This window comes from Rhinolophus sinicus, chromosome 1, assembly GCF_057876585.1.
Source record: "Rhinolophus sinicus isolate RSI-liver-muscle chromosome 1, RSI-T2T, whole genome shotgun sequence".
Classification (NCBI taxonomy): Eukaryota; Metazoa; Chordata; class Mammalia; order Chiroptera; family Rhinolophidae; genus Rhinolophus; species Rhinolophus sinicus.
This window is the reverse complement of record NC_142501.1, coordinates 25,966,303-25,978,042: the sequence shown is the minus strand read 5'-3', so window position 1 is coordinate 25,978,042 and position 11,740 is coordinate 25,966,303. Positions and strand designations below refer to the sequence as shown.

At 45.7% G+C, this 11,740-nt stretch overlaps 1 protein-coding gene across 1 annotated transcript; it reads left to right on the top strand.

Moving 5' to 3' along the window:
* The first annotated feature begins 745 nt into the window (after positions 1–745).
* On the top strand, positions 746–9,612 carry C1R (complement C1r). The gene is made up of 11 exons (XM_019754469.3): positions 746–906; positions 1,609–1,837; positions 3,063–3,255; positions 3,577–3,723; positions 3,825–4,021; positions 4,312–4,459; positions 4,575–4,696; positions 6,362–6,440; positions 6,798–6,953; positions 8,217–8,291; positions 8,733–9,612. Coding segments are annotated over exons 1-11 (2,118 nt in total). The 5' UTR covers positions 746–904; the 3' UTR covers positions 9,503–9,612.
* Positions 9,613–11,740: the final 2,128 nt, after the last annotated feature.

The following is an 11,740-nucleotide window of genomic DNA, read 5'->3' as shown; positions in this document are numbered from 1 at the left end:
GGCCTGGCTTTCTCTCAAGTCACTCTTGGTCCATAACCACACTGTTTGCCTAGCCCTAGGCAATTGTGACCCTCAGGGGCTCAAACTCTTTACCAGATGCTGAGGAAAAGAGGATGTCTCTATCCCCTCCCCAGCTGTCCTTACTTCTCTAAAAGCCAAGTTCATTGGCAGGCCTGAGTTCATTGAGGTGAGGAAGAAGGGTCTTAAAACTGACTCTATTGCAGCTTTGGGGTCACCCTAAATGTCATTCATGAGTGACGTAGGGCAGGGCCCCAATGCGACCAAACTTCTCTTTCCACAACTGTCCTGCCCTCCTCTACCCCCTGATATCAATACATTATCCTGGACATTGAAACCATGGTCATTCCTAGATGAGGGCTGCTGGGTGACTAAGGACATAAGGACAAGATGAATCAGGTTAATGAAAAGGGCAATCAGAAAAGAGAATCCCCTCAGCTGTGATTTCTGCTGCCCTTTGGGTGGGAATCCTGTAAACATAGCAACAGTCCCTAGGAAGATCCCTGAAGAAAGGGAGAATTCAGATCAGATTTAGAAAACGAGAAATCTGGACCCCCAACCAAAAGGCTTTCCTGTTTCTAAAAACTGACCTGTCTTATTAGCCCTTCCCATGTAAGCCAGCAGGTGGCACCACTATTAGGGAAGTCAAAACCAAAACTAAATTAAACTGGGAACAGATTTTTTTTTTTTTTTTTTTTTTTTTTGGTTTTGTTTATGCAAATAGTTCATTCCCTACAACATTCCTCCGGGAATGGTCCCCTCTTCCTGCTCCACAGTCATTCCCTCCCTCCCCCTTGCCTCCTCTGCATGACTGCTCTCTTTCTCCATACAGAGTGGATGAGAGCTATCGGAAGAGTCCAGAATCCGAAAAAGCAGGACTTGAGAAATGTGAGTAAGGCTAATGCGGATCAAGGAGGGAGGGAGAAATCAGAGAGGAGAACCCTGGGCACGGGAGGCAGCCTGCTCCCAAATTTATTCGGGGAGACAGAAACAGCCTTCCCCTCCCCATATCCCTTATCTATTCCAGTGTGTACATGCGTGCACACGCATGCACACACGCAAACACATAATCCCAATCCCTCCTCCTAGGACTAAAGGAGACCTCAGACATATGAGGTTATGGACACATCCCCTTCTTCCTCCCAGCTCATAGCAGGGGAGCAGCAAGATGGGGGGGGGGGTGCTGTCCTCCGTGCATCACTCCATACTTCATAGGCGATTTCTCCCAGAGGCCTTTGCTAAGTCTTTGGGAACCGTTTCAGAGAACCATGACTGAAAGCCCTCACCCTCAATTAACTGGTCCCAAGCCAACCTTATTCCGGGAAGGGGAGGGGAATGATGGGACAGGGCAGGGGAGGAGGATGGGGAGAAAGGTGAAGGTAGGGTGATGACCTCTGGACTGGACACTGCCCTGGGAACACCCAATAGAGCAGCTGCAGAGACAAGCCTCCCCATTCTGCCCACCCCTATCTAGGACATCTGTGAGGTCCAGAATGGACAGAGAGAAAAATGCCCAGCAGTATGACCATCCCATCCCCCACCCCAGCCACTGTCCAAACAGCCCTCCAGATCCCTCTTTCTTTTTGGCAGGTGGCTTTTATGCATCCTGGTGCCAGTCCTGTTCTGCAGGGTGGGAGGCTCCATCCGCATCCCTCAGGAGCTCTTTGGGGAGGTGACTTCCCCTCTGTACCCCAAGCCTTACCCAAACAACTTTGAGACAACCACTGTGATCACAGTCCCCACGGGATACAGGGTGAAGCTCGTCTTCTGGCATTTTGACCTGGAGCCTTCTGAAGGCTGTTTCTATGACTATGTCAAGGTAGGAGGTCAGGTCGGGAGGGGAAGGGAGAGCTAGGTATCCCTGGAACCTGAAGACTTGTGCTCTAATCACCCTGGATAGCACTTTCCACCCATGGACACAGCCCCAGCCCTGTAAGAGTTGATGGCTGAGTGGAGTTCTGAGAGTCAGGTGATACCATGGATGGTGTCCACTGGTTTTAGAGGCCCTCGCTGAGCACTGGGAGAGGAACACAGAAGAGGGAAGGTACAGTCCCACTCTCAGGAAATGTACTGTCCACAGGAGTCAGAAAAGCCTTTCCCATCTGTTTCCTTGCTGGGAGTCTTTGAGAAACCATTTCCCTGTTTCCATTGAAAATATCACCATGATTGCCTGCCTCATCAAAAACACAACAACATGGGGAAGAGAAATGTGTGTAGTGGTAGCTCAGGCATAGCCTTCAGCAGGGACAATGGGCTCAGTCCCTTCACCTCTGTAAAAACCAAGGGTACAATCCCAGTCCCATTTTTCTACATCCAATAAAAATGAGATTCTAGATCCAGGATTCAAGTAGAGCCTACACATGTCTAATAAATACTATTCCTATGAGACCTCCTGGACGTTGTGAGAGGATAACATGAAAATGATACATCTCTAGCCCAGAGGACTTGAGAAGTTTGCAGTGTTGGGAGGAAGGGTCTTGGTGGCAAGGATAGTGAGGAATAGGATGGAGGGAAAGAATGTCTTCTGCTTGGCGATGCTTGCTGATGCTAAGGCTGGTACCAGGCCCCAGAGGCTCACATTCAACTGTACATATCAGGAGGCATGGCTGGATGTGAATAGTTTGAATAAGGTGAGGTGGAATAAGAAGATAGAAATTAAAGCAGACCAGTCCAGGCTCTAGGAAGGAAGGAATGATAAAGCCGGGATAGAGACAACCAGGATTCCAATGGAAGACAGGCATGGGAGGGGGTGGGAATGAAGAAAGCTCTGAAACATGCTGGGGGAACATAAATAGGGAAGGGGCGATGTAGCAGGCACAAGAGAATGTGCAAAGAGTTAGCCAATGAGAGACTCAGGTGGGCAGGTGAAAGTCACCCGGAGAAGTTTGCAACAGCCAGAGCCCAGCAGGTAGAGTCCAGGCAGAGGCCATTCCAGCAATGGGGCATGATTCGCTCGGGACAAGAGAAAGAGGACAATCACTGACCTGCTACATGAGATGTGTCTCAACAGCCCTTCTTCCTAGCCCTTGTCCTTCTTCCACCAGATCTCTGCTGATAAGAAAACCCTGGGGAGGTTCTGTGGGCAACTGGGTTCTCCACTGGGCAACCCCCCAGGAAAGAAGGAATTTATGTCCCAAGGGAACAAGATGCTGCTGACCTTCCACACGGACTTCTCCAATGAGGAAAATGGCACCATCATGTTCTACAAGGGCTTCCTGGCCTACTACCAAGCTGTGGGTGAGTGGTCTCCGGGTGCCCTTTTTACGGGCCTCAGTCATACAGAATGGGGACCAGAGGAAGGGAATCTTGAATCCAAAGAAGCAGGAAACCTGGCCTTCCTTGTTTTTTCCCTCAAGAGAGCTTTTCCAGAAGAGGCCTATCAACCTGGGCCCTGTCCCCATTGGGCAGTACCCAGAAAGCATTAGAGAAGCCTGCAGGTCCAGGTGGCCAGGAGCTGACTTGGTCTTTAGGCCTCTGACGAGTGATCTCTCTGAGACCAGCACTACTGCAGAAGTCTCCTGGTAAGAATTTAATCTTTCCTTCCGGAATCTCTTCCAGACCTCGATGAATGTGCTTCCCAGCTTAACTCAGTTGAGGAGAATATCCAGCCCAAGTGCCAGCACCTGTGTCACAACTATGTTGGCGGGTACTTCTGTTCCTGCCGTATAGGCTATGAGCTTCAGAAGAATGGGCATTCTTGCCAGGGTGAGAACGGGTGGTGTGGGAGGGAGGCAGAGGCTAAGCAAAGGCTTGCTGGGACAGCCAGAGAGACTCCTGGTGACCTCCTCCCTGCTCTGCTCTCACAGTCAAGTGCAGCAATGAGCTGTACACAGAGCCATCGGGCTATGTGTCCAGCCTGGAGTACCCCCAGCCCTACCCGCCTGACCTGCGCTGCAACTACAGCATCAGGGTGGAGCGGGGCCACACCATCCACCTCAAGTTTCTGGAGCCTTTCGAAATCGATGACCACCAGCAAGTACACTGCCCCTATGACCAGCTACAGGTACAGCCATCCCACTCCAGAGAGACCCTTCGTTCTCCTTCCTATCCCCACTTGGCTCTTCTCATCCCTACTGCCTGCTGGCTCGTCTGGCCAATTGGGACAAGAATGACCAACATCACACATGGGCTGGGCAAGCTCCCACACAACTGGAAGTGGGTCCTGTGGACCCCTTTTCCCTTTCAGCTGAAAACATACACAAAGCAGGATTCCCACCACCACCAGCACCACCACCTCGGCCCTGTGGGAAAATATCTGCAATGGAGAGATGACCCTCACTCCTCCCTCACCAGATCTATGCCAGTGGGAGGAACATCGGTGAATTCTGTGGGAAGCAAAGGCCTGCTGCCCTTGATACCAGGAGCAATGCCGTGGATCTGCTGTTCTTCACAGACGACTCAGGGGACAGCCGGGGCTGGAAGCTACACTACACCACTGAAAGTAAGGTTACCTGAGGGCCTCCCTCACTGGCCAGCAATGGGGCAGGATCAGGTGGGGAAAAAGGGAGAAAGGCAAGTGGCTCTGAAACAAATGTACCCTCTGGTCTCCCCCACAGTCATCAAGTGCCCCCAGCCCAAGACTCTAGACGAGTTCACCATCATCCAGGACCTGCAGCCTCAGTACCAGTTCCGTGACTACTTTATTGTCACCTGCAAACAAGGCTACCAGCTCGTGGAGGTAAGAGCCCAGGGCTGAGGGAGAGAGCTGGCCCAGCATTCCAGGAGTAATTCAGATGGTTAGGCCCACAGCAGATTTAGGTTCAGCCCCAGGTGGAATCACAGATGTTAGAGTTGGAAGGGTCACCTGGTCTACCAACTTTCAAACTTGACTACACATTGGAAACTCTTGGAGTCTAGAAAATACTGATATCTGGGTACCCTGCTAAAGACTGGTTCCACTAGTATGGAGTGCAACCTGGGCATCAGGACTGTTTAAAGCTACCCAGGTGATTCTAATTATAGCCAAGTTCAAGAACTAATGACCCAATCTAACAACTCATTGTAGAATTAGGAACTGAAAAGGCAGGGGCAGAAGTGGAGCGCCAGGAGTGATTCACTTGATATCACAGTAATTTTGTACAGCAGGAACCTGCACCAAATCTCCTGCCTCTTGTTTTGGGGCTCTTTTATGTATGTTGGTGGTCTGACTGTGGCTCCACCATCCTGTTCTTTACAGACTCAGGAAAGAATGTGGTTTTATTCATTGGCCCATCTCAGAAAAGCTGGTAAATTTAAATGCTATTTTGAAAAACATACAACTGGAATTACCCCTGGCCAGGGACACATGACTGGACAGCCTATCTTTGTTAAATAGATCCACTTGGAAGACCTAATCAGAATGAGAGAAGAGACCTTTGGTACATCCTTACGTAGTAGTCAATTCATTTAACAAACATTTTCAGTGTTTACTGTCAGGCAGTATTTTAGATGCAGGAGGTACAGTAAAAAGAAACGCACATCACACAGCCTTCATGGAATTTATTTACATTTGGTGGTTGAAAACTGGGTGTCCTGGGCTCAGAAGACTGCAGACTCACATACTCTTTGCTTGTGTTACAACCCTCCCTTTCTGTGCTACCCCAACCCTTACCTTGGCATTTGTCATTCACATCATAGAATTTAAAGCAAGTCACACAGTTTATTTCACATTATTTATATTTCGTTCAGACATCCTAATTCTCACACACATTCTTTTGCAATCTTTTCCAGGGCTAACTCTTTGGGGTGATTGTTGATCTTAATAAAACTCATTCATATTATCCAATGACTTTTCGTTTCATAGGGTGCCATTTTCTTGCCTTGTCCCCACTGTCTCCTCAGTTGCAGCAGCACTTCACGTATCAGCACTTCACACATCTCAAGCACCCTAGAGAGTGGCTGGCCTGCACCAGTATTTTAGGAAAGACCCTTTCCCTTAAGAAAACTGCAAATTAGGAGAGATGAAGTGATGCAGGCATAGACTGGCAGGGCACTCCACAGGGAGAGCACCATGGCTCTACTTCAGGGAAGAGTCTTTTGTTTCAATGTAGAGAAAACACATGAACAGACTTGTTATTTTTTCAGTTTAAAATTGTGGGGTTCAACTGGACCTCAGTGGAAATAGATAAGTCTACCTAGAGAGAGGATTTTTGGGTCTGACAGTTTTAGCCCTTTCTCTGACTTTCTGCTGTATGACTCAGTGCTCCCATGTGTAACTCTGGTCTGAGAGGACTGTCTAGGGAGAAGGGTGCTGAGGTCTGAGAGCTTGAGAGCTGTCTTTGCACTTCCTACTGTGTGGGAAAGGGCAGGAAGGGAGCTGTAATGCCTCCTTGTACTAATGGCACCTCTACCTCTGCTCAAACAGGGGAACCAGGTACTGCTCTCCTTCACAGCTGTCTGCCAGGATGATGGCACATGGCATCGTGCCATGCCCAGGTGCAAGAGTAAGTCACAACTCAGGATGTGTCCGCCCCTGGGGACTTTCCACCCCCTAGTCTTGGGGACCTAGGCTGAGAAGGGAAGAGTGGGTCTGTATTAAGCCTTTCTCCAAAAGATCCTTGACTTGTCCTTTGAAACCTATGGCCCATCTCAGGAGGTAGCCCTCATCTCAGCTGGATTGATGGTCTCTACCAAGAACTGAATTTCACTCTATCCATTTCCCATCCATCGCAAGTGCCCCTCACTGACCATATTTCCCTGAGGTTCTCAGCCTGTTCTGTGGGCAGAGAATTCATATTCCTCCCACTGAAGTTCCAGTACAATCATTGTCAGCTCTCATATGGCCTTCTGTTCTCTCCCAGTCAAGGACTGTGGGCAGCCTCGAAGCCTGCTTAATGGGGCCTTCAATTATACCACCACAAACGGGGTGAACACCTACCAAGCTCGTATCCAGTACTACTGCCGGGAACCGTATTACAAGATGAAGACCAGAGATGGTAGCAGCGAGTCTGAGAGAGGTAGGGACGCATACAAATGGCATTTTTCTCCCTTCCATCTGCTCGAGACATCTGAGATTTCTTCTGATAGAATCCCTAAGGACTGTATATCAAGGTCTGCCCAAGACACTGGCTTCAGGGGCCTAAAGTACAGTGCCAAGAGGCATCTAATAAGGTTGAAGAAGGAGGCACCTGAGTGATACAAAGAAAGACTTGAATCTCATAGAGTCAGCTCCCTCTTACCACCACCACCACCATCACCATCATCACCACCACCACCATTGGCACCCCCACCACCATCACCATTATCACAACCATCACCACCACCACCCCCACTTCCAACATCACCACCACCACCATTGCAATCACCATCACCATCACCACCACTACCAATAACAAAAAGTCATCATCACTACCAACAACACCAAAACCGGCACAATTACCATCATTACTACCATCACCAACACCCCCACAACCATCATCACCACTACAGCTATATCAGTGGAACTCCCCCCCCCCAATTCTCCCCACATACCTCTTCAGGCTGCTATGTTGTGGTTTTTTGCATTTAGTTTTACTACATGACTCTCAAATGCATCTATGGGTATCTTTAAGACTTTTTTTAAATAAAAAAAATCACATGCTTTCTAGGTTTAAAACATGCAAGAAAAAATATCTTATTAGAGGTTGTGTATATCTTATTATAGGTATTATTTAAGAGCTGGGCTTTGAAGTCAAGCAAACCTCACTTCGCATCTTGGTTCTAGAACTTAGAAGTTAAATGACCTTGTGTAAATTATATAAGCTCAGTTTCCTTGCCTATGAAATTAGGGTAATAATGCATACCTGCAAGTATCACTGTGACACATAAATGAGATAATGCAAATAAAGTGCTTAGCAACAAGCATGGCATATTGTCAGCAATCAGAAAATGTTGTTACTATTTTTATCTACAATCCCACTACCAAGATACAGTCATGGATAAGATTTTAATATGTTCGTTCTAGGTTTTTGTGTCTATTTTCACAAATAGGGATCACATCAAACATATATAGCTAAATATTCTGAGATTTTCACATAACATTAAAACAAAAAAATATGAATGGAGCCTCTTAACACTTTTGATACTCCATCCTGATATAGTTGAACCTTTCATTTGATCCCTGTCCATGCTGGTTCCAATTGTCCCCAGCCATGTCCAACATACACAGTGATCATTGACCTCTGCAACCTGGTTTTCCTGCCATCCACCTCCCAATCTGATCATAGCCCCCTTTCCTTCAGGAATGTATACATGCACAGCACAGGGCATTTGGAAGAATGAACAGGAAGGAGAGAAGATTCCTCGGTGTTTGCCAGGTGAGTGGAAACCCTTTGGGTCCATCCTCAGTGACTTTCCACTTTGCAGAGCCTCAGATAAAGCATTCACAGAGAATGGAGACAAAGTGAGTAGAGAGACACTCCAGCTTGAAGTCAAAAATAGACACGAGAAGTAAGGGAACAGGAGGGGAGATGTTCCAGGAGAAAGGGAGAGAGAGACCAGGAGAACTGGGTGCAGTCCTGACATTCCAGCATTTTCACTGAGCAGATGAGAAATTAGGGAATAAAAACAGCAAGAAAAACCCCAGGAAGAAATAAACAAGAACAAGGAGAAGAAGCTGACAATAGGCCAGAGATGGACTTATGGAATGGGAGGAGAAAGAGCCAGTAAGAGATGACAGGGGAACTAACTGGCTAAAGGAGGGAAAAGGCGGTGACTGGAGCTGACTTGTCCTTGCTTTCGCTGTCTCTCTTCTCCAGTGTGTGGGAAACCGGTCCACCCTGTGGAAGAGAAGCAGCGCATCATTGGAGGGCAACAAGCAAAGATGGGCAACTTCCCCTGGCAGGCATTCACCAGCATCCATGGGCGAGGGGGTGGAGCCTTGCTGGGCGATCGCTGGATCCTCACAGCTGCCCACACCCTCAAACCCAAGGAACACAACACCCAAACCAATGTCTCGAATGATGTGTTCCTGGGCCACGTAAGCGTGGAAGAGATCATGAAACTAGGAAACCACCCTGTCCGCCAAGTCCACATCCACCCAGACTACCGCCAGGGTGAGTCCCACAATTTTGAGGGTGACATCGCCCTTCTGGAACTGGAAAATAGTGTCACCCTAGGCCCCAACCTCCTCCCCATCTGCCTCCCTGACAACGACACCTTCTATGACAGCGGTCTCATGGGCTATGTCAGTGGTTTTGGGATAATGGAGGAGAGGATTGCAAACGACCTCAGGTTTGTCCGTCTGCCGGTAGCTAAGCGAGAGGAATGTGAGAGGTGGCTCCGGAATAAAAATAGGAAAGACGTGTTTTCTCAAAGCATGTTCTGTGCTGGGGACCCGACTCTAAAGCAGGATGCGTGTCAGGGGGATAGTGGAGGGGTCTTTGCAGTGAGGGATAGGAACAATGACCGCTGGGTGGCCACGGGCATTGTATCCTGGGGCATCGGGTGTAGCAGGGGGTACGGTTTCTACACCAAATTACTCAACTACGTGGACTGGATCAAGAAAGAGATGGAGGAGGAGGGCTGAGCCCAGAATTTATTTGGTCAGAATCCAGAGAGCAGTGTGTATATAGAAAAATTATCTGACATTGTTTATAACCACTAAGAATCCATATTAAAATCACTGATGCAGAAAGACACTGTGTGAAATAAATTCTCTTTTCTATAATCCCATCCACATTCTTCACCTGAAACAACCCAAAGGCCACCTTTCTTTCCTCCAAGGATTGCAGGATGTATTCTACAATCTCTAGTTATCACGGTCCTATTCTATTTTTATACCATTGGGTAATTGAATAAAACTCTTTCCAAATAAAATTTTATGAGAAATTCCAGTGTGTAAAATGAGTTAAAAGCAGCATTTGATCAGTATAAAAATATTTAATGAGGCCATATTTAAAATATCTACTTAAGAGGGCAATGAGCACAATTAAATTTATGCAAAAAATACACATTTACAATTAGGGTTGTAGATTATTTATTTCTGTGTTTTGTTTTGATCATACAATACGAAGAAAATCCTGATTTTCCCATATACATAGTTGCAAATATAACAGATTTTTTAATAGCTCCAATTTCAAAATATTCCTTAAGATAGGAATGGTGTGAAATTTTTGTTTCCAAAGTGAATCATTAACAATATTTCTAAATAACTTATATTCCTTAAGATACATGTAAAGGTCAGAGAAAGACCCAAAACTTGGGATAAGCATAGTAAGTATTTATAATAGAATACTTATAATAGTAAGTATTGATAATTCATGATGTTATTGCACAACTGACTCTTCTTGACTTGTTTGAATAACTTTACATAAGCTAACACACACAGGCCTGAATTTAAGAAGACCAGTGCAGCATTAAAACCTTACCAAGTAAAGACGAGTTTTTAAATTCAAACACAGGTCCACAATCCCTAATCTGGTCCTCAGGGCCAAGTGCCTTTCAATATCCAAGATTTTACAAATTTCAGAAATGTAATCTACTACCAGGTAATATCCCCAGCAGGCTCTAAAACAGCATCCTGTAAAAGCAAATAATTCTTCTGAAAAACGTTTGAAATGTGAGATAAATACTCTAAATTGCAACCCATCAACTCAGGTCAGATTTTGCCACTAAATAAATTTTGGTGCCAAACACTTTCAGTTTTTAAGAGCACTTGAGATGCCAGGATTGTGGATTGCAGGAGTGTGGAATTGTATAGGTAGAAATGACAGGAAAACTTTTCATATAGTCAACACAAAAGCATACACAATGGTGTGCAGTACATTTGAGGGGCATATGTTGATTGTAATTTTCTTAGTGGTTGGAAATGTTTTCAGAAGTGAAGCACCGCCAGGATTCTAATGGAGGTGAAAGTGGAGTGGATGAAGGAGATGGACGTGGTGAACACAAAAGCTAAAACTGAAAAATTGAATTATATTATGTCTAAGGTTCCTGGCAAATTTAAGATTCTAAGTCATTTGTCTCTATTGTGATCATCAAAGGTGACTCAGGACAGTACAATGACTGTTCTGATGTTCCTGGTTTCCATTCCCCTCCCCCATAGTTATGTGTATTTTCTCTTTCAAGTGCACTAGAGTAGAAAAATAAGGACAAAACCAATGCCATAAGAATAGACAATTGACAGAACAGAAAATACAAATTGCTTTTGGGCTTTGAGGCTTAACTTAACTCATTAGGAAAATATTTAAATTAAGACACGACCTCTACCTATAAGACTGGCAAACATAATATACTATGTAGGTGACAACACAGAGAAAATAGTCACTCATGTGTTGCTTTTTGGAATATAAATTGGTACAAACTTAAAAGAGAGCAATTTGGCAACATGTAATCAAAATTACAAATGCATGTGCCTTTGAGACAGCAATTCCACTTCTAGTAATTTTTCCCACAGATACTCTCACATATGAGATAAATGACATGTGTGTAAGAATAGTCACTGCAGCATTGTTTACAATAGCAAAGTATTCAAATCCTGAATTCTGCAAGCTCTGGTACCAAAGTTTCAAGTAAATTGTGAAACATCCAAATAATGGAATACAACGTAGCCAGTCAATTTCCAAGATAAATAAACGAAAAAAGTAAGAAGGACTACAGTGTATATAAAATACTACCATACTACTTACATAAAAAATAAGAGTGGATATACGAGGTCTGACAATTAAATTTGTGAACTCATCCTAGCAAAAGTGCTACATACCTCATTACTGAATATCACTATGGTCACCTTTGAAGTACTCCCCTCGGGAAGCTGTGCACCAAC